Source organism: Pelmatolapia mariae, linkage group LG4 (genome assembly GCF_036321145.2).
Source record: "Pelmatolapia mariae isolate MD_Pm_ZW linkage group LG4, Pm_UMD_F_2, whole genome shotgun sequence".
Lineage (NCBI taxonomy): Eukaryota > Metazoa > Chordata > Actinopteri > Cichliformes > Cichlidae > Pelmatolapia > Pelmatolapia mariae.
The window spans coordinates 16606534-16627803 of NC_086230.1; the positions used below are offsets into that span (position 1 = coordinate 16606534).

General features: G+C 35.3%; 1 protein-coding gene across 1 annotated transcript in view; it reads left to right on the forward strand.

Annotated features, from left to right (window-relative positions):
* Positions 1–21270, forward strand: part of LOC134626107 (immunoglobulin mu heavy chain-like) — a 56385-nt gene that overhangs the window by 9283 nt on the left and 25832 nt on the right. The window contains exon 3 of the mRNA XM_065470557.1: positions 4609–4636. Within this exon, the coding sequence (XP_065326629.1) occupies positions 4609–4636 (28 nt within the window). The remainder of the gene's footprint in view (positions 1–4608; positions 4637–21270) is intronic.

Below are 21270 nucleotides of genomic sequence, written 5' to 3' on the forward strand. Positions count from 1 at the left end.
TGTCTCTAATAAAACCGCTGTAACGTCAGAGGTAACGTTCATATGTTGATTAATGGTTTTCTTTCGTTTTTGATGTACTGCAGAATATTTTTATAAAATCCCAGGCCAGGAAAATCACCTTCATGTTTTTCTGTGTTTTATCTTCAGCTACTTTGACACAAAGGCATCTGCTGTGACGCTCACACCTTTGATAAAGTCTTGAGTGTGTCAGCTTCCTTTTTATTGATACAAAAATATGTAAATGTACTGATCTGAATTATAATATTTCTGACTGTCAAAATTTCCCAGATTTAAACTGAATTGAATCGAATCGAATTGAATTGAATTGAATCGAATCGAATCGAATTAAATCGAATCGTGGATCGAATCTATTCGGGACCTTGTGAATCGTAATTGAATCGATTCTAGAAATCAGTGACGATACCCAGCCCTAATTAGCTTGAAAGATGGACAATTTGTTTAGTATCTAGAATTGTCTTTTGGGAAAATGCTTTGCTTAACACAAGTTATGGATCATGATTCTTTTTTCTTTTTTTTTTTCAATTGATTACCAGGTTATTTGTCCAATTAATTTCTGTTTTTTATTGAATCTCCACACAGGATATGCTTGCAAAGGTGGAATATGGGGGAGTGCAGAAGTATGTCAAAGTTCCAGAAAGTGATGAATGCTTTCATTTCCACCAGTTTCTTAAAGATGGTTTGTACTCATGTGCAATTTAAATGAGTATAAAATTATCACCTATAAGTGATCAACAGTAAGACTTGAATTGGTGGTTTTAATAGTATAGTGACATTTCGGATTTCTTTGTTTTAGTTATGGACAAGTTCAGCTTGCAACCTCAACTCTTCACAGAAGGTGTACTCATCCTCACTGATACCTCTGACACTGAAGTTGACTCAGACATTTTTGATGAGCTGGTAAAGTCTGGAGTTCGAGCTTTCAAAGTTGGATATAGAATGCAGACAGCAACAGGTACAGTAGATCCATAATAATTTAGAGGAGTACATTTCTTCATGATCTTCAAAGTTTACATGAATATTGGCCAGATTTAACAACCTTTCAGAGTCCACTTTTCTTCTTTGAAAAACTGTAAAATGCTTTTACATGTTGAGTGCATATTACATGCTGTTATCAGTTATAATTTACGTGGTTGAACATTATTGCAGTTGTTGTGACTTCTCATATGCACATTTTTTTTCAATCCCTTTTATGTCCCTTTTTTTCCCTTTAAGACATTGAGATCAGTGTGGTTGACGATGAATCAGAGTCATCGGTACAGCCAATCCCTCTTGCCCTCCTGACATCGCCAGTTTCATTGTCAGACCATCCATCATCCCCAGCTTCTACCAGTTCATCAGATTCAACTATGATCCTCAAAAGAACAAAGAACAGGAAGAAGGGCCTACAAGAGCTTGATCGCGATGAAGCGAAGCAGGTCAAAAGCAAAGCCTAAAGCAATTTCCAGTGCTTAACAGCATTTTACAAACACTAACTTTTTTGTATAATTTGCTTCAGTTTAATCAGTATGACTTTTTTTTTTTTTTTTTTTTTAAACAGAAGGTGTGGAGTGTCCTGAGCTCAAACCCAAAGGGTGAAGAAATTTTCAATGAATACGACAAAACTAAAACACTGTCAGATCCAACTCGTCGACAAATGGTCAACATACTGGTTGCAGATATGATAGAATCACACGGGTAAATATTCTTTGATGATCATAAAAACAATTGTCGAGTGAGCAGAAGAGCAATACACTTTGTTTTGTTTTTGAAAGGAGGATTCCGCCCATAAGTGTTCGGACTAACTATGCACTGGGGATTGCAACGCTTTTTCCATATCTCCAAGATCCTTACTCAAAAAATGGCTATGTAAGTGTTATCTCTGAAACGCAACATCTCTGTAATTTATACATGTTGTTAAAGTGGTACCAAATATGCATTCCTTTGTTGCATTTTTTGTTGTGTATGTTTTTTGTTTGTTTTTGTGTGTGATTGATGTGCATGCATGAGCAGGAACATTACTATGATCCGGAGGCCAATACTGGCTATCTTGCTTGGAGACTCAAGACTGTCCAACGCAATACCTATGATGGTGCTAGTGGGTGTCCCAGGCCAAACTTCCAGGACAGTCCAACAACCCGAAGAGAATCTTTGTTTGTTAGTGGACAGCTTTTTGGTGAGGAGTGCAGAGAGGCTCTGTCTGTTATTAGACACTCAACAGATAGGTCTGTGGTTAAAGAGAAGATGAAAGCTACTTTTGAATATAGACAGAAGCTGGTACATGACCCAGATGCAACATCATCAATCTTGGATGTCTTCCCTCGTTTCCTTGATACACCGGGGTTGGTGAGTATATTTTTAGACATTTCATAATCTGAAACTAAAGATAACATTTTGCCAAGAACACTTAAGTAACCATTTTGCAATGATGCTTGGAGATGAGGCCTCTGGAAGATTTCTTACAAAGTGGTCTTTGTATTTCAAGCAAAAAATCATCGCAGAAAGCCAAAGTCTTCCATCAAGTCCTTGTGTTGAGGAGTTACGAGCATCTTTTGATACGGAGGCTTCAAATGACTGGGGTAAATTTGGACAGTGTTTCAGTATATCAAATACTTACATTTCCATTTGTCTGTCCTAATACAGTTAACTGAGCGGAAATAGACTAGTAAATTAGTAATTTATGCATCCTTGTGGTTGTAAGCATTTCCAGAAATCTCATCATTTAACTGCTTAACAGAATTTCCACCTGTTTTCTAGTTCATGTTTAACCTTTTGTCTCAAATATGCTTTTTGTCTTTAAGGCTGGGATAGTGACATGGCAGCTCTTCTGTTGTTGCTGCATCTCCTGCCCCCAACATCAAAAGGCCACAAAAAAACAGCAAAAATTAGCTCTGCACAGGCAGCCAATCATCTTGTGAGATTCGTCAAGGTATGCTCTATTACTCTACTCTATTTTTTTGTAAAAACTGTTTGTAATTAATGATTTTTGGTTCATGGTAAGCCACAAGATAAAAACAGAAAAGATGCAGTAAATTAATTACCTTTTGTGTATTTGGTATGAAATCATGCTGTATCTATAGATATCAGAAGAGATAAAATCTGGTATGGCTTTCCTTTCCAAAAGAAGTTAATCTACAGATTTGGGTTCAGCACACACTCATTGCCCCTGCAAACAGAAGAATGTGAACTTCAAAAATAAAGCATTACTCTGTTTTATTCTACTTGGATCCATTTGTGTTAAGACGGGTTACTTGCTTGGGCCCATAGACCTTATATGCAAGCCAAACAGTTGAAAAGAAAATTTTACTCATGATTGAAATGTGCTATTCAAATTCCAGGAAGGAGTCAGCCTCACTACTTTCCTGGAGAGAGCTAACACCAGGCAGCCCTTCCTTCTCTGCATTGGTGAGCAAAAGAAGAACATTCAGAGGTTCTTCATCATTGTAGACCAGAAAGCTATCCCATGTGATGCTCCAACTTCAGTGGCTGCTTTTGATGGGCTTTTCAAAGCACACTTTGTCTTCAGCCTTTCATATGATGAAGCTCTTTCCAGTTTCTACACCTTCATTCAAACCACAATCTACAACATTGATGTTGGAAACACAAAAGAAAGCCCTCGAGTCAAGGAACTGAGAGCACGTCTGCTGCGAGACCGTTAAATGCCCGCAAGGTCCACACGCTTTTAGGAGGATTTAAAAAAAAACTGTTTGACAATGTTCAAATGCTTTGTTTGTAAAATGCACCACAAAAATTGTTCAGCTCTTTGTCAACATTTAAAATTTCATCATGGTTTATATCCAAACAAAAATCTGCGTTTAAAATGTGGAGAGCAGGGATGTCTTTCATCTTTTTGTACTTAAAATGGCTTTAGAAAACATCTTCATAATGTACATAGTCATTATCACGATAAACATGTAGGGATGGAACAGGAAGTTGCCCAACAAACACATTCTCTAGGAGACTCTTTTAGTGATCAACCATCTACTTCTGCATCTATATCACAGGTTCCCACTGTTATTTCACAGGACTCGCTTGTTGGAATGTGTGGATCTATTGTCGCTCACTTACAAGCTTCTGGTCTTACTGAAAGTGCTGTTCAAACAATAATTTGTTCTGTTGAGGAAGTTGTCAGTGATGTTCAGAGTCAAGCAAGAGAAGTAGTACTCCAAACATTTTCCCCTGATAGTAAGGAATCAGACATTTACAAAAGAGTTGAGCACAATTTAAACCAATTAGATAACCCCTTTTCAAAATTTAACACTGAGAAAAAAAGACAGAAATATTATGATGAAAAATGGGAAATAGTTGAGCCTAAAGAATTTGTACTTGGTGTAAGACTGGATACACGTAGACACAGAACTATAGGGGTTTATAGCGAAACACCTGTCAGAGACAAATACATGTATGTGCCCATTTTAGGTACGATACATTCAATTTTCAAGAATAAAGACATTAGAGAATGCTTCTTGCATGAGAAACAAACACAAGCTGGGTTATACAAAGACATTAATGATGGATTATATTTCCAAAACCATCCTCTGTTTTCACAACAGAAATATGCTCTACAGATTTTACTGTATTACGATGATTTTGAAACTGCTAACCCATTAGGTTCGAAGAAAGGGATCCACAAACTGGGCTGTATTTATTTCACTTTAAAAAATCTCCCACCAAAGGTTAACTCTGTGCTGATGAATGTACATCTAGCTGCTCTTTTCTACACAGAAGACTTAAAGAAATATGGTTTTGAAGAAATACTAAAGCCTTTGATTGATGACTTGAAAATTTTAGAAACTAAAGGAATCCTGCTTCCCTTTACTGAAGAGCCAGTGTTTGGTTCTGTTGTTCAAGTTACAGGAGACAATCTTGCTTTAAATGGCTTACTAGGTTTTGTTGAATCGTTTAGTGCAACAAACTGGTGTAGGTTTTGTTTAGTAAACAAGGAAGATATTCAGTCTGTGTTTAATGAAGACAGTTCGGACATTGTTCTGCGCTCCAGAGAACTTCATATTGAACACTGTAATGCATTAAGTGAAGACCCTGCTCTCACTTCCGTTTATGGAGTTAAAAGATCTTGTGTGCTCAATTCATTGGAATATTTTCACAGCACTGACAATTATGCAGTTGATATAATGCACGATTTATTGGAAGGAGTTGTGCAGTATGAGCTCAAACTTTTTTTTCAATACATGATCAAAAATGGCTACATCTCCATTAGCACATTACTTGACAGGATACAGACGTTTAATTATGGTTTTGTAGAGCGTAAAAATAAACCAAGTGGGTTAAAAATAGATGATAACAGCAAACACTTAGGTTTAAATGCCATTCAGTCATTATGTATCCTACGCAATACTCCACTAATTTTTGGAGACATAGTTGAGCGGGACAATAGCCACTGGAATTTTGTTCTCCTGTTGTTGCAAATTGTTGATATTGTGTTGTCCCCAGTCCTTACTGATGGCATGTTATGTTACTTGAAACATCTGATCTGTGATCACCATAGCATGTTTAAAAACTTGTTCCCTGGTAGAAAATTAATTCCTAAACACCACCTAATGATTCACTATCCAAGGTGTATTAAGAAAATTGGCCCTCTTATCCACATATGGTGTATGCGTTTCGAAGCAAAACACAATTTTTTTAAAAGGGCTGTCAAAAATTTTAAAAACCTTACAAAATCTCTAGTAAAGCAACATCAGCGTCAATTGGCCTTTTACTATGAAAACTATTGTTTTAAAAGATTTCAGTTCGGTCCTTTAAAATTAAAAAGAGTTGATAGCATGGAAGGTGGGCATTTGTTGTGCGAGTCATTAAATGTAGATTCATGTGTAAATGTTTCAACTACAAATTGGGTTAGAAATTATGGCACTGAATACCAGGTTGGTTTGTTTTTATGCACTGGAATGTCCAGTGATCTACCAGTCTTTAAGAAAATTTGCTATATCATAATATATGAACAACATGCATTCATAATAGGCTGTAGTGTCAACACCTTGTACTTTGATGAACACTTTCATGCATACTGTATTGAAGAAAAAAGTAATGAGCATGCTGTTATTTCAATTGAACAACTCAGCTATGTTAGACCCTTTGACAAGCAATATTCTAATGAAAATGAGAACATATACATTATTCCATATTGTTACATGCTTTGAAAATGTTTTGAAGTTGTGGTGCATATAAAAATAAATCTTTTTCAGAAGAACATTGGCTCTTTTTAATATTTTTTTCCCCAAGGAATTTCTAAAAGATCAGAACAGTAAAATTTACACTTTTTAGAATTAATTAGACGATAACTCTTTTGTAGTCAAAATAAAATACTCTGTAAGAGTTAATATATAAACTCTTAACACCTAGTTAGTGTTAATGAGTGTTAAATTTTCAACTCCAGACAGATTTGATATTTAACACTAAATCAGAGTTAATGTACCAACTCTCCAAAAAGAGTTAAATTAACACTCACTGGTGTGGACCCATATAGACACTTTAATAGTGTTGAAATCAAATCTGTGTTAATTTGGACATGCTGGATTTGCTGTGTACATATTCCATAATTCTTATAAAATAATTAAATGTTTACAAAGTATTGCAGTGTTGTGTAGTGCTCATTATTAACTTCTTTCAATTCTGTTTAACAGAGTGTATGCTAAGGATACATCTACTCTTGCTTATTTTTTTTAATCCTCTAGCGTTAGCTATTATGAAATATTATGTCAAACGCTCCTGTTCTGTTTGTAATTAACAAAAAATAAACAGCAAGTATCTCTAAATGCTTATGAATAATAATTACGAATAATAAATACTTTTATATAAGTGACAGCATTTAAATAAAAAAAATGTTCATTAATTTATTTTCACCAAGTGAAGCTAGCAAATGTACTTTTTCTATACTTCTGTATTTATTCTTTGATTCAGTCAGACTTACTGACTGCAAACACGACTTACTTAAAAAAAGAAAGAAAAGGCTGGGAGAATGTCATGATGATGAGGCATTAAATATTAAATATTACTCACTATCTGTCCTGAATCATGACAACATGGGCCATGAAGCCACTGAAGATATTACTATTATCTTTATGGTAAGAAATTTGGTCACTTCATACTAGCTTGCTTTAAAAATCTCTAATTCAGAATGTTCGTAATAATAAAAATCTAATTTCCTGACCTGGACCTGGCTGGCAAATGGACTTGTGTTTGGCGAAAAACATGATTAATCAAATTATAAATGAACATTGATTTGACCTTTTACTTTTTACAGTTTTTATTAATTTAATGATATTAAGTCTGATTTACAATCAACTCACTGTTTCCAATATAGGTGTCTCTAGATTCAAGTACAGGAGACAGTGTTTGCTTTGTTTTGTTTTATATCATTTAATAATTTTTTTGTAATATGGTTTGTCACTAAGATATGCATTCGTGCAAAAATCTAAGGAAAATACAATCTTTAGCATAGCTCATTAACATTTTCTATCAAATGTTGATAATAAAACTGATATTTAAATTTCAGCTTTTGTAATTATGTAGAATAATTATGTAGCCCTATATTTTATAATAAATGCAATATTTTCTGTATGTAAACTACTAATTAGGAGAGAACATTTTAATTAATGTTTTATTTGAACACGTTTCAGAATAGTGAATGCAAATATTTATCTGTCCAAATCATTCATGGCAAAGTGAAGACAACCAAACTAGACAGACCACAATTTTTTAGTATCAATTTAACTCATATGAAACACTTTTCCTGTCATTAATGATTCCTGGAGACTAGGACAATGTGGTGGTCTTGGAGGCCGTGCGGACGCATCTGCACGGCATCCGTGATCACGCCCGCATGTTAAAACACGTGGACTCATGGGTTGGTGGTAGTGATGGGATTTCCGGCTCTTTTTAGAAAACCGGCTCTTTCGGCTCGGCTCACTAAAAAGAGCCAGCTCTTTCGGCTCCCCCCGGCTCTTCAGGTTGTTTTGTTGCTTTAATTAATTTATTATTAAAAACAATATAAAAATTATGCACAAAAGGAATTACTAATGTAAAAAAAATTGTGGTTTTATTTATATATGTTTATATATAAATATATACGGTGGCCCCTAGAGACAAAGCACGTACAAACTCCAAAAGACATTTCTAGCGTTAACTGAACTTCAAAAACAGAGCTACCTAGATCACTTAAATTAAACAATTAAAAGCATATGTGTATTATTTGTGTATTTATACACAAGCACTCATATATATCCAAATAATTTAAAAAAATGTTAATTTACCTGTTACTATCACACACCAAATCCGGTCGTTGGTACTTCCTGGCTTGTGTAGCCACTAGGTAACAAAAGGTCAACACTGCCCCTAGCATCCACAGCACTTATGTTGTGTTTTCAAGTTTGTACTTGCTTCGGAGTTTTTACGTGTTTTGGAGTTTGTACGTGCTTCGGAGTTTGTACGTTTTGGAGTTTTTACGTGTTCTGGAGTTTTTACGTGTTTTGGAGTTTGTACGTGCTTTGTCTCTAGGGGCCACCGTAAATATACTTTTATTTATTCACTCCACATAAAACGTAATAAATAAATCATATAATACAAAAAAACAACTATTCACATTTCAACTTTTAACTATTTAAATTTTCTGCTTTTTCCTTTTAAACAAATTTAAAGTGAAACAACACAAAACACTGCAAACCACAACACAATTAAATATAAATTAACCCTCTGGGGTCCAGGGTATAATTGGCCGTTTTTGACTACTTTTGATTTTACCTCTATATTTCACCTTTAAAATATGTTTTTCTTGCCTTGTTTAGTATCATTATTTTCAGCACAACCTCAAATATCTGAAATTTGAGTTATTTGTTCATTTTGGTATACTATATTAACACAGTTGATCTAAATTTAGACAAAAAATTCAAAATCCGAGTAGAAAAAAAGCTATATTTTTTTACTGTAAAACCCACAAACATGTTTAACGAATCAACTTGAAATGCAAATAGAAATTGTACTGCAGCCAGTGTAAATAAATGGCTCAAAGCACGGATCTGTGGTCCCGCCGTGCCTTATTCACGCCACAGACAGTTCTACATTTTCTGTACTTATAAATTACTTAGGTTTATGTTTGGCTCCTTTCTTATCCCTCTGGTTTTCTTCCAGGAGATTGCAGTCAGACCCTTAGTCTGAATCTGAACCAATGCTAAAATGGCCTGGACAAGCCTACAAACTGACCTGGACATATTGAGGCTGGTTCTGTCGGTACAGCTGGATCCAAAAAGCTGAAGAAGCACAGAAGTGAGTTGCCTTCATTTCTGTCCAAAGCAGAAGACGCAAATACTATTTCACATCCATCCAGATTCACTTCACCGCCTACAGAGACAATAACCAGATATATCTGCATGTAAACAGGCTGACTCTATCTCTACAGTGGCACAGAAAGCCACAGAGCTGCACAGAAAGCACAGCAGATGTCGCTGTTAACACTGATAGTAAAAATCCACTTTGTATTACTTGTTTTAAAAACCTGTATGTGGAATATATAATATAGGTATTTTTTAGTATTTTCTAAATATATTTAAGAAATACTCAAATTAAATTCAATTAAAAATTAGAAATATACTTTAATAGTATATAATTGAGGTGTTCATTTAGTTGAAAGTCAGAATTAACAAAAAAAATAGAGTAAAGATTATAATTTTAAAGTCATTTTACAATTCTTCAAATGACAGAATATACATTTCATTCTTCCCTCTAATGCCAGTATAGGCTCACTTACAATACAGGCTTTGCTTTTTTGTATTATTGTTTGTCACTGTGATACACTGGCTGGGGGGCACTGTGATGTATAACCATACAAAAACATAAAGAAACACTGTACCTCATTCAATTTTATGATGTGTCTAACTGATTGAATATTTAAGTTATAAACAGTTTAAGGTCATTAGAGTTGATATCTATTTTGGTTGTGATTCAGCTATTTGATTATATCATCCAAGGGCGTAGATTTGGTTTTGGCATTGGTGGGGACGGATGATTCAACCGCCGAACCCTGCCCTGTTTCTTTTTGTCCGCTTTTTGTCTTTGTTTCTTGATAAAAAAAGGAGAAATATACTTGCCTACATATGCTATTCTACATGCTTTTAAACCATTTAAAATTACAATTCATATTTTTACATGTGAATTATATAATGTTAAGTTACTATTAAACAAATATTTTAGACTTTAGTTTACTTCAGCCATATTCCATATAAATCAGGTATCATACAAAAATAAAAATAGCTTCAAATACAGTCATGACAATAAAAGAATATGACTTTAAGGACTTAACAACATTACTTCAGTTATAGTACACCAATATCTCTTACACATTAGCACTAAGGGAACACTGAATGACCTGGTGGTTTTTGTCCATAAAACTACTCATCTAAGATTACCACAAAGTAAAAGATCTCTCAACAAAATTATGCAACATTTTAGGCACTATTGCCCCGATCAAATCAGTGAGCTGGGATGTTTTATTCTAAACATGAACTACTGTTACAGCAACAGACATGGACTACTGGTGCCCCACACAACAACTCAATGTCCACTATGTGAAGGAGCCAAACACATGCCTTCTCCTCTCGTTAACTGAGATAAACTGCTGGCATACTTGTTTTACATCTACTGTCCAGTGTCTCCTGGTGGACATGGCATACAGCAGCATTGTTTAATCTCATTTGAGTCATTGTTGACCTTAGCCATCTTTTTAGTCTTCTGAGAGCACTGAAGCTTCTTTCAGCCTCAGTACCTGCGTTTTATCCTCAGATTAAAATTATTATTCTGTGCTTGATGTGCCTCACCTTTGGCGCTGGCTCTTCCCCTCTGACTGCACTAGGACATATTGCCACCTGATAAAACACCACATTGATTCGTGCCATATAAAAAGTGAGACATGTCAATTCAGATTCTTTGTCAAATATACACTATGGAATCAATTTACATCAGCAGACTAACAATTGTCATGATAATAAATACTAGTTAACCTATAGCACCAAATCATCAGTCAGTCACCTGTGACCTCGCCTCTTCACCTCTGTCTGAGCTACAACATGGCAGAGCTGCCTCTGTCACCTGATAAATAACAGTGAGACACTCCAAATACATGCAGTCACACATGTGCTTCAAATACAGTAATGAACCACCAAGTCATCATCCAATTTCACCTGTGATCTTGTATAACCATTACTCTCTGAGCTTTGTGTTGGTTCTTCTGTCACCTAACAAATAGGACATACATGACAATAAGAATAAAATGTGTAGCTGCTTCAGTGTTTCTGTCAGTTTGTGCAGATCTTGACTCATCAGTAATGTTTGTAGGGTGAGTGCATTTTTAAAACAATTTGTGCAAACTGCACTACAAGGTGGAATATTTGCAAAATCATGACTACTTCATGATATTTTGTCTCAAAAATTAACCCTATGAATATGTCAGTGCCATTAGGATGAAATTATTGTGTCACCAACATTTTAACGTTAGACATATAATTTTAACAGCCTGTGTAAACTAATATCCTGGCTTGCTCGAGGCTGCCGTTTTCTCTGACAGTTTCAATCAAAATTAGAAATGCTACTCTGAGACTGAGAGAACTAATAGTGCTGCCTGTGGTGCAGTTAGTTTCCAAAACACGTTATTCATGGTTACATGCAGTGTTAGACTGATGTGGGCCAAAGCCTAGCATAGCCTGTAACATTATTGTAACGGACACATTTTATGAGTTAACTTGGCTTTAAGTGACTTACAGGTTTCTTTGAAAAATACTTTCTTATATCCAGGTTCTTCCTTTTTGCTCCTCCTCTCCTCCTTGCAGGTCCTCGCAGCGCAGGCTTGCCGCTGCTAAAACTAAACAGAGCTCCCTGAAAGGCACAGCCAATCACATTGGCCATATTTGTCACATGACGTAGGACTCCAGTAGAGAACGTAATTTAACTCTTTCTGCACCGCTTGGTGAATGAGACGTTGACAGATCATTTTTTTCTTTCTACCGGGTTTGTTTTTCTTTACTCGTAGAAATCAAATTCAATAATCGCTGGATATTGGTGGGGACATGTCCCTTCCGTCCATGCCAGATCTACGCCCTTGATACCATGTAATTGGTTTGTGGGACTGGAGCAGCACTTTGTTCATGTAAAACTATATTTTTGTATTGTTCTTAAAAGGTCTTTTTTTATAAATTCAGCCCATAGTTTTTATTTTGTTTCGACAGTGGTATTTGAAAAACATTTTTGGGGAAATCTACAAGTATGACAGGATGTCTTTGACAAGTTCTTCAACTGGACATTTATTCATGTCAAGTGTGTCTTTGTCATAATTTATTTACTTATTTATTGTTTTCAATGAAATCACTTTCAAGATGTTGCTCTGTCATTTCTCAAAGTACCAAAAATGTTTTCAGTTAAATTCTTGAGGATTTCTGCTGTTTCTCTGTCCTTATATTATGTGTTTATATTACGTTCCTACATTCCTATGGCAATATATACAATTTTTTTCTTCATCTAGAATATTTCAAACAACAAAAAGATATTTGTTTCCTTGGGTATCTCTAATAATGGATGGCAACTATACAGGTGGCATAGGTTTTTTAACTGTGATATGTCACAGTGTACCTGGGGTGGCCACATTGATTCACACAGTTGCAAAAACCTCCTTAAGAAAGGCAAGGTCTTTGTGCTGTAAACAGAATGTGTTTATATGATATATACTGTGAGGGGAGCCTTTATTTAAACAGAATTTACCTCTAGGAGAAAGCTAACGATATTAATATTACTATGTATGGGGGAAAAAAATAGGATTAGAAAGTATATATTTTATCAGACCTTACTGTGAAAACAAAAACAACAGGCACCACAATAATTAGGTCTATTGGATGTGTATGCCTGTTGCACTGTAGCATGACTTATGACATATAGGCTTTCCTAGCTAACTAGCTAATTAACTTATATTCCTCATTTAAAAATTCTGTTTATACAATGAATAAGACTTGTAATTATATAAACAAAAAAGTATTATCTAAGTTAAAAAAAAACTTAATATGTAATATAATCTAATATACACTTAATATAATCTGCAAGTTCAACCAAAAGGTTTATGTAAAGATAGGGTGTAGGGTGGAGTTTTTGTGTAGGATTTCATCACAGTGGGGTATTACAACCACAGTGATTCATCCTGTGACCAAAACCTCCTGTCATTGAGTCATTTAATATGAGCATATTCTAAATTTCAACAAAAAATATTTGCATTATTTCTGATTATCAAACTTGCACACATCCACTGTTTCACTAACATGAATCACAATGGTATAAACGAAAGTGTTACTGACTACATACAGTAAGAGCAGTAGTTAAGAGCAACTGCAAAATTTTGAAAAATGATGACTTTGGACAAAAAAAGACCACTCATTTGTCACTTTTTGTTTAAAACCTTTATTTGAACATTTACTTCCAAACTATACACACAGTTTTATGGTTAAATGCCTGATCATCCAAATGATTTCAATTACTTAGTTAAAAACTGGTATTCATAACATTATATAATTAGGATTCAAGATTTAAAACAAAATAAATTATAATATGAATAATTATAATAAATTATAATATTAAATTAAATTATTTAAAAAAAAAGAGTGCTCCTGAGAGGTCAAACACACCGCCACTTAAGAAAATGGCAGCATGCGTTGCGCATGGAAAATAGAAAAAAGAAACAACGGGAGTTGAATAAAACACACCGTATGATTAATAAAACACAATGTTAGTTGAAAAAACTGTGTTCCCTTAAGTTGCATTTAACAGTGCATTTAACCTCTCAAGACCATTGTAATATATAGACCACAGCAGCTTCGTGAATCTTAAGCACAATCATACAAAGAAAAAAAACTGACAATACACGATTCAGGGTTTGTATCAGCCAGAGGTTTTTGTATGACTGTGTGCAACAGTGTATCGGGCCACAGTGATATCTGGCAATACAAAAACCTGTCCTGAGTTAAAATTATGCAGAAAGGCACTGACCCTCATAAAATAAGAGACTGGTTTATTCCACCACATTTCTAGACCCAGAAGAAAGATTGCAGACCACATTACATCGTAATAAAAAATGTTTATAAAAAATATGCAATTTTTAAACTGTGATGTGAAATCAAAGGAAAACATACCTCTGCTCCTCTTGTTACACTTTGTAACAAGTGTAACAAGAGGAGCAGCTCTTGGAGACTGCAAACTTATTATGATTATTATTATTATTATTATGCAAACATTATTTGGTCAGTCCTCATTCTCACTCAAAGGTCTTCATATTTAGAACAGTTTATCATCTGCAATAAAAATGTTAACAGACCCTAGAGTTTTTAAATCTCAGGTGAAATAATGGCTAAAAAGGAACAAATCTGTGGACATTGATGTAAACCAGCCTGCTTTGGCTGGATAACACACTATTTCTAACATGCATGGCCATGTATCTTCTGTTATTAGTTATAGTAATTCTCTCTCTCTCTCTCTCTCTCTCTCGCTCTCTCTCTCTTTCTGTGTGTGTGTGTGTGTGTGTGTGTGTGTGTGTGTGTGTGAACTGATTCATTTGAACTTTGCTGTATTTTATTTTTTTTTAACTCCAACTAAGCACTGGGTTTGCAAATAGCCTTTGGCTAGAAAACCTTTGTACAGAACAACAACAGCATTATTTTATCATGTAACATTGTATTTTGTGCTGTCCTTGATTAAATAAACTTAACTCAGTAATCAGCTCATCTACACCATTGCAGCAGTGATCAGTGAGACGCTTATCTACAAAATGAACAGCCACAAGGAGCAGTACTCTCCATGGAGGAAACTAGAAGCAAAGACCAAAGTAGAATGGAGGGAAGTTATCCAACTATCCAAGTTGCAGAAAGGTGCGATGAAGAAGGTGCCTATGAACTACACCAGACTGTCCATACATGAGGCCTTGGAAACTGCCATGTGACCAATATGTAGCCAGGTGGAAGGTCGGTATTATGGGACATGCCACTGGATGGCGCTGTTTCTTTTGGGTACCTCTGAGAGCGCAACGGATGATGGGGATCTACAGAAACATTCACGGAAGTGCTAGCTTGCATCGGTGTAATGTGGGTGTAATGCCATTTTTCGCTGCATGGTCTGTTTTAAACGGAAAGTGGGGAACAGTTAAGGCACCAGGAGTTGCTGCAACCGACTTCGCCATTCGTCTCAGAGGGATCTGTATTCCGTTTTTCTGCTGGATTAATGCACTGTATGTATTTGAGTTCACACTTGTATTATAATATCTCCGTGGGTAAGAGGGAAAATGTACCTTTGTTAACTGTTTAATTTTGGCTCTGTATTTTAGCAGGAGCAGCCACTACAGTTATTTTTGCACTGCTAAGTTTGTTTTGTTTCTGGATGGGTTTATATCAGTCACAAATTGACACTAGTCATCTTTGAGTTCCAGACGCTGATAAAGTTGGGAAAATAACCTGCAGTACCAGTGGGTTACCAGTGCACAAAGTTGTTACTGAATAAGAACTGTCTGTAACAATTTTATTTCCTTATTTTGACGACCTTTTAATTTTCTTCTGAGTGCTTACTTTATCATTCAGATTAAAAGAACCCCAAAGATAATCTGTGTTTTGGGCTGGTTAATTTAGCCAGGCTAAAAATACATCAATAAAAGAAATTCCAATACATCTGTTACATGCATCGCTCTAATAGAATATTAGGGTCAATATGGGCTCAAAATGTGGTCATAAATATTTTGTACTTGTAAATCAGTTTTGTACTTGTAAATCAGGATTTGTATGTGTAAAAAGAATTTGTGTGTGCGTAAAAAAGATTTGTATGTGTAAAAAGAATTTGTGTGTGCGTAAAAAAGATTTGTATGTGTAAAAAGAATTTGTGTGTGCGTAAAAAAGATTTGTATGTGTAAAAAGAATTTGTGTGTGCGTAAAAAAGATTTGTATGTGTAAAAAAGATTTGTGTGTGCGTAAAAAAGATTTGTGTGTAGACTTAGCCAAAAAACACCTGCAAGTTACACGTACGAATTTTGACCCTATTTTTCTTCCTTTCATCTGATTGGTCAATGTCATGTCAATCACAAATGTAACAATCCAATCAGAGAACAGATGGGTTTGGCTGTCGGAGGGGCACTTTTTTGAACTGCAGGTCCTGAATGAATATCAACAGTACTGAAGGTAGTTGTAGATAATGTTACATCTGAGAGATGATTATGAGTCATTTTTTCACTAATGGTTAAAATTTTACTTGTGAAGAAATTCATGAAGTCATTACTAGTAAAAATTAAAGCAATGGTTGGCTCAACAGTGCTCTGACTTTTTGTCAGCTTGCTAAAATGCTGAAGAGAAACCTAAGGTTGTTCTTATTTTCTTCAATCACTAAAGAATAGTAAGATGTTCTAGCTTAACTAACATCATTTAACTTAACTTAAATGACTTCTGATTTGAGGCTTCCATTTTCCAGGAGCTACAATATCCAGAGGTAAATGCCTCATTGAGGCTCTCATTTTTAGCATCTGTAGCATCTGCATGGATTTTAAAATCACCAGCAATAATTATTTTATCTGAGCTGAGCACTAAATCAGATAAGAAGTCTGAGAAATCAGAGAGAAACTCTGTGTAAGGCCCAGGTGGATGATAGATGATAACAAAAAGGACTGGTTTTTGAGTTTTCCAGGTAGGATGGACAAGGCTATGCATCAGACTTTCAAATGAATTAAAACACTGTCTGGGTCTTTGGTTCAATAATAAACTGGTGTATAAGACTGGAAGAATAAAGAAAGGATATTTTGTTATACAAGTTGTCTTTTCTCAAATGTAGCATAGAGATGGAAATTGAAACTGATGCTCTTATCTAATATCAATATTCTAACATTTTAGGACTGCACAAACAGACTTCTTTTCAGAATTTACGATGGCAAAAAGTATTTATATGATATATTTTCCTAAGTATTTTTTATTCATCCTTAAGTGTGAAAAGATGAATAAAAAATACCTAAGAAAAAATCCTGATTGAGGTTGTCATAATTCATGCATGTCAGGGTTAAATAACAATAATTACAATGAAGCATGTCATACATCTATAGCAACATTAAACTACCAGTGGGTGGCAGGGTATGGAGTGACACATCAGTGTCCAATGTAGTGGTTTTGTGCAAGTATACCATCAACACTGACACAAATACAAGAAAACAGCCTTTGAATAGCTATTCTATGACAAAAACATCCTTCTACTGGGAACAAAGTGGTCAGTAAATAAAGAAACACTGGCAGTTAAAGACATCTGCTTCCTGTATCTGCTTCCTCTTGACAAAGTCTTTCTGCAAAGTCTTGTATGAAGTCTTTTTCATGATAGTTTTAGTAGTCAGCGAAATGAGTGGCCATGTTCTGAATTCTGCATACAAAAACATAATAACATCATGTTATTGTTATAAGGACTAGCAAGGGCACAACTATTCATTATAGAAAAGATATAGAGTTAAGATATTTTGAATAATACGATTTTAAAAGACTACCCATAGAACAGCATATACATATCAAATACAGTATAAGAACAAGAAGCACACAAATAATAATTACTGCAATAAATTGAAAAGCACTAACTTCTGCTGCAACTAATCTGACAGAGCTTGAGCTTTTAGGACAGGTGTAATTGCAGTAGTGTCACTATTTGTTATAAAGATGAGTTTTGCTTTAATTACAGTTTAATTAACTCATTTTATTCATTCAGTTTAGTTTGATTTGACAGATAATACAAATGGGAGGAAATATCTGTATTACCAAAATCACTGACGTTTTATTGTTTTGTTTTGTTTTTCTTTTCAATATTATGTCTGTGGATGATTTCTTGAGAGCTTGACTGTAAACCAAGTTTCCAAGTGGGGACAATAAAATGACCAAACCACAAAATATTATTATTTTGTATTTTTCTTTGAAAGTTTTAAATACGAAAGAATATCTACTTTACTGCTTATTGGTTTAAATATAAGCAGAAAATATGCCACAGTGGCAACTACATGTGGCATATTCTTGTATTACTGTCTGTCAATGTGTATATAACTGGGATGGCCACAGTGATTTACACAGTTACAAAAACATCCTTATGAGAGTAAAGGTACTTTTGCCGTAAAAACGATGTATATGTAGTACATATACAAGGGGACCTTGATTAATATATAGTCAGCTCTTTAGCATATCCTTATCCTTACCAGAATTTCTTACGATCGAGAAGAAAGATCTTATATAACAATCAACATCAAATCATTGACTTTTTAGGCCACTATATATTGAGAATCCCCCCCCCCCCCCCCCCCACACACACACACACACACAGAAAATGGTGATAAAACAATTATTAGGGCTCACAGTAATTATAGATATTAGATATGCTGCAGTTGTACTGTACCATATTTTTTGTTGCATTTTAATGTGCATGATAAGGGCCACAACTACAGATCCCTACCGAAGAAGACCAGTTACTTAAACTGCTCTGCTTCCAAACGCTGCTAGAGATGTCTTTTCAGTGTTTTATGAAATATACTGTTTATTACTTCTAGAACTACTTCTATTACTTCTGTTTATACTTCTAGAACTAAAAGCGCTATTTAGTAAACTCACAATGAAAATCTAATCTCGTTAGACTATGTATAATGACAATAAAGGCTTTCAATTCAAAAGGAAAGAACACATGTAAACTCCATATCAGGGAAAGGTAAACCTTCACTCCAAATATCCCTAAGGGGAGAGAATCAAAGGCCAGGTGGGTGAAGAAAAAAAGTGAGACTGTTTCAAAAGCATTTACCTTGACAGTATTGGTGTCTTTAAAATAATGCAATAATGGATGGTTGCATTCATTAACTGATTGAATGGTCCTCCGATAATCCTTAAGAACAAAAATGTAGCAAGGCAATGAAGTTGAACAATTACAGACTTGAACAACTGAAAGCAGCAAGGGCACCCTGAGAGAGGAGAAGAGGAAAGAGCAATAATATTAATAATAATAAAATAAATTATTATTTTTATTATTATTATTATTATTATTATTATTAATCTATTTTAGTGACTCTTGTGTTGTGGTTATCATTCTGTTTTGCTGAGAGGATGTCCTGTGTGCAGGCTTAGGTGTAGGTTTTCGTATGTTTGTATGTCAGAGTGTATGACTGGAACCACAGTGATATCTCGCAATACAAAAACTTGACCTGAGTGGAAATAATGCACAAAATTACTTCACTTGAAAAGCTTTAGTGAAAGTCCTAATATTTTGTCATCACAGTGGCCAGTGTGTTTAATTAATTAAGTCTAATGTTGAGCCGTCACTGACTGAATATTGGAATGGCTTTTAAAATTTGGTAATTAAAAAAGGGTAATATGTTAACTAGGCAGTAGTTTTAAGCTCAGTCATTTAGCATGACTCTTTTGTATAAGGTTGTATTACTGTTGTCATACACAAACTTTAGAAAATTCTGGTAAGGATCATTTATTAAGTCAGTCATTTCTCATAAGTAGTATGAAAATGATCCACTTCAGTTTACATTACATTAAACTAACTCAAATACTAACATCAATATTTGAACAGTTTGGCAAAACTGGACTAAGAGACTTGTTTTCAACATTTATAATGGCTCCAAAAATTCAGATTAGGTAGATTGGCTAACCTTAGTGTTACGACCTGTCTAGAGACCAGGGCGTAACATGAAAGAGGCATCTGCTAGAGACACAAACAACCACAGAACCAATTTCTGGTTATTAATGTCACTTATTTACCAAACAGAAGGAAAAGTAACAAAACTGGGAGTGTTGACACTTTAAAACAACAAACAAAACTAAACTAAACTCTGATGCATGCAAAAATAATCTCTGGGTAAAGCTCACCCCTACCAACTCCTTTCCTCATCCATAACAAATAAACTTCAGACTATAACTGCTGCTGGTATGGCTGGTTAGGTGTAAGCGAGTGGACCTCTCACAACGCCGGGCTCCTGTCTGCAGTCAGTCGTCCTGCAGCTCTATGTTTACCACACTAGTCACAGCTGGGCACCTGCACAGTCGATTTACCATACACTCACATAATTAACCCAGTTTACATCACATCACAGTCAATAGTGTCAACTTCAAGTTTCAAAGGAAGCGTGAAATTGTGTGCAGCGAGAACTGGGGTGCTACACAACAACTTCACAGACTCAAAAGCAGTCTGACAAGCAAGTGGCCACATTGAGGGGTTTAATGGGCTGACCAAGCCTGTGATGGGAGCTCCAACATCACAGAAATTCTTACAGAATCCTCTTCAATATCTACAGATCTCAAGAAAACGATGCTTGTTTTGTTTGTGGGACAGGAAAATTTAAAATAGCCTGTATTTTAGTTGTTACTGGCCACACCTGTCCCTGACCGACTTGCTTTCTGAGGTATGTCACTGTAGCTTTACCAAATTAACATTTGGCAAGGTTTAAACTAAGTGAGGCTTGTTGAAAACAACTGAAATGTTTCCTCAGTTTCAAGATGGATACCAGGTGGATAAGTACATGACTACATCATCCACGTAGGCACCACAATTATTAACTTCAGCTAGTACCTTCCATATAAGACCCTTAAAATTAGTGGGCAGATCATGCAACCCAAACAGCACAACTGAAGAAAATAAAAAAATGTCACAAAAGTGAATATTTGGATACTCAGGGAGTCGAAGGACCTTGCCAATGGCCTTTTAGCAGGTTGAGTTGGTCACAAAATTAGCAGTTTCTACCCAGTCAATATAACCTTCCATTCTAAGAAGTAGAAAAGGGTTAGGTTTGGTGACAGCACTGACTTTACTGAAATTAGTAGAGAACCAAGGAGTGTTATCTGGCTTTGGTACTAATACACATGGTTAACTCTAGGCACTGGTTTCTATGAATGGCGAAACCATGCTCAGTGAGATAGTCCACCACCTTTTGCATTATCGACCTTTTTGTTGGCTTAACCCAGTATGCATGTTGCCCAATGGGTTTGTGTCCTTCCACATCAATATCATGGTACAGGACTGCGGTCTGGCAAAGGTAGTCACATAGTCCAGCACATTGTGTTGGGATTAGGAAGTGGCTGATTACCATTTCTCCCGAACGAGACAAAGGGGACGACTTACCGTATGACAAAACAATAGATCTACAGAACTAAGGATTCCTGAGTGGTTTCTCTAATTGCAAACAGGAACAAAAGCAGACCCCCGTCCACTCTCTGCCAGACTCCAGGCAAAAGTTGCACAACATAGTTTTTA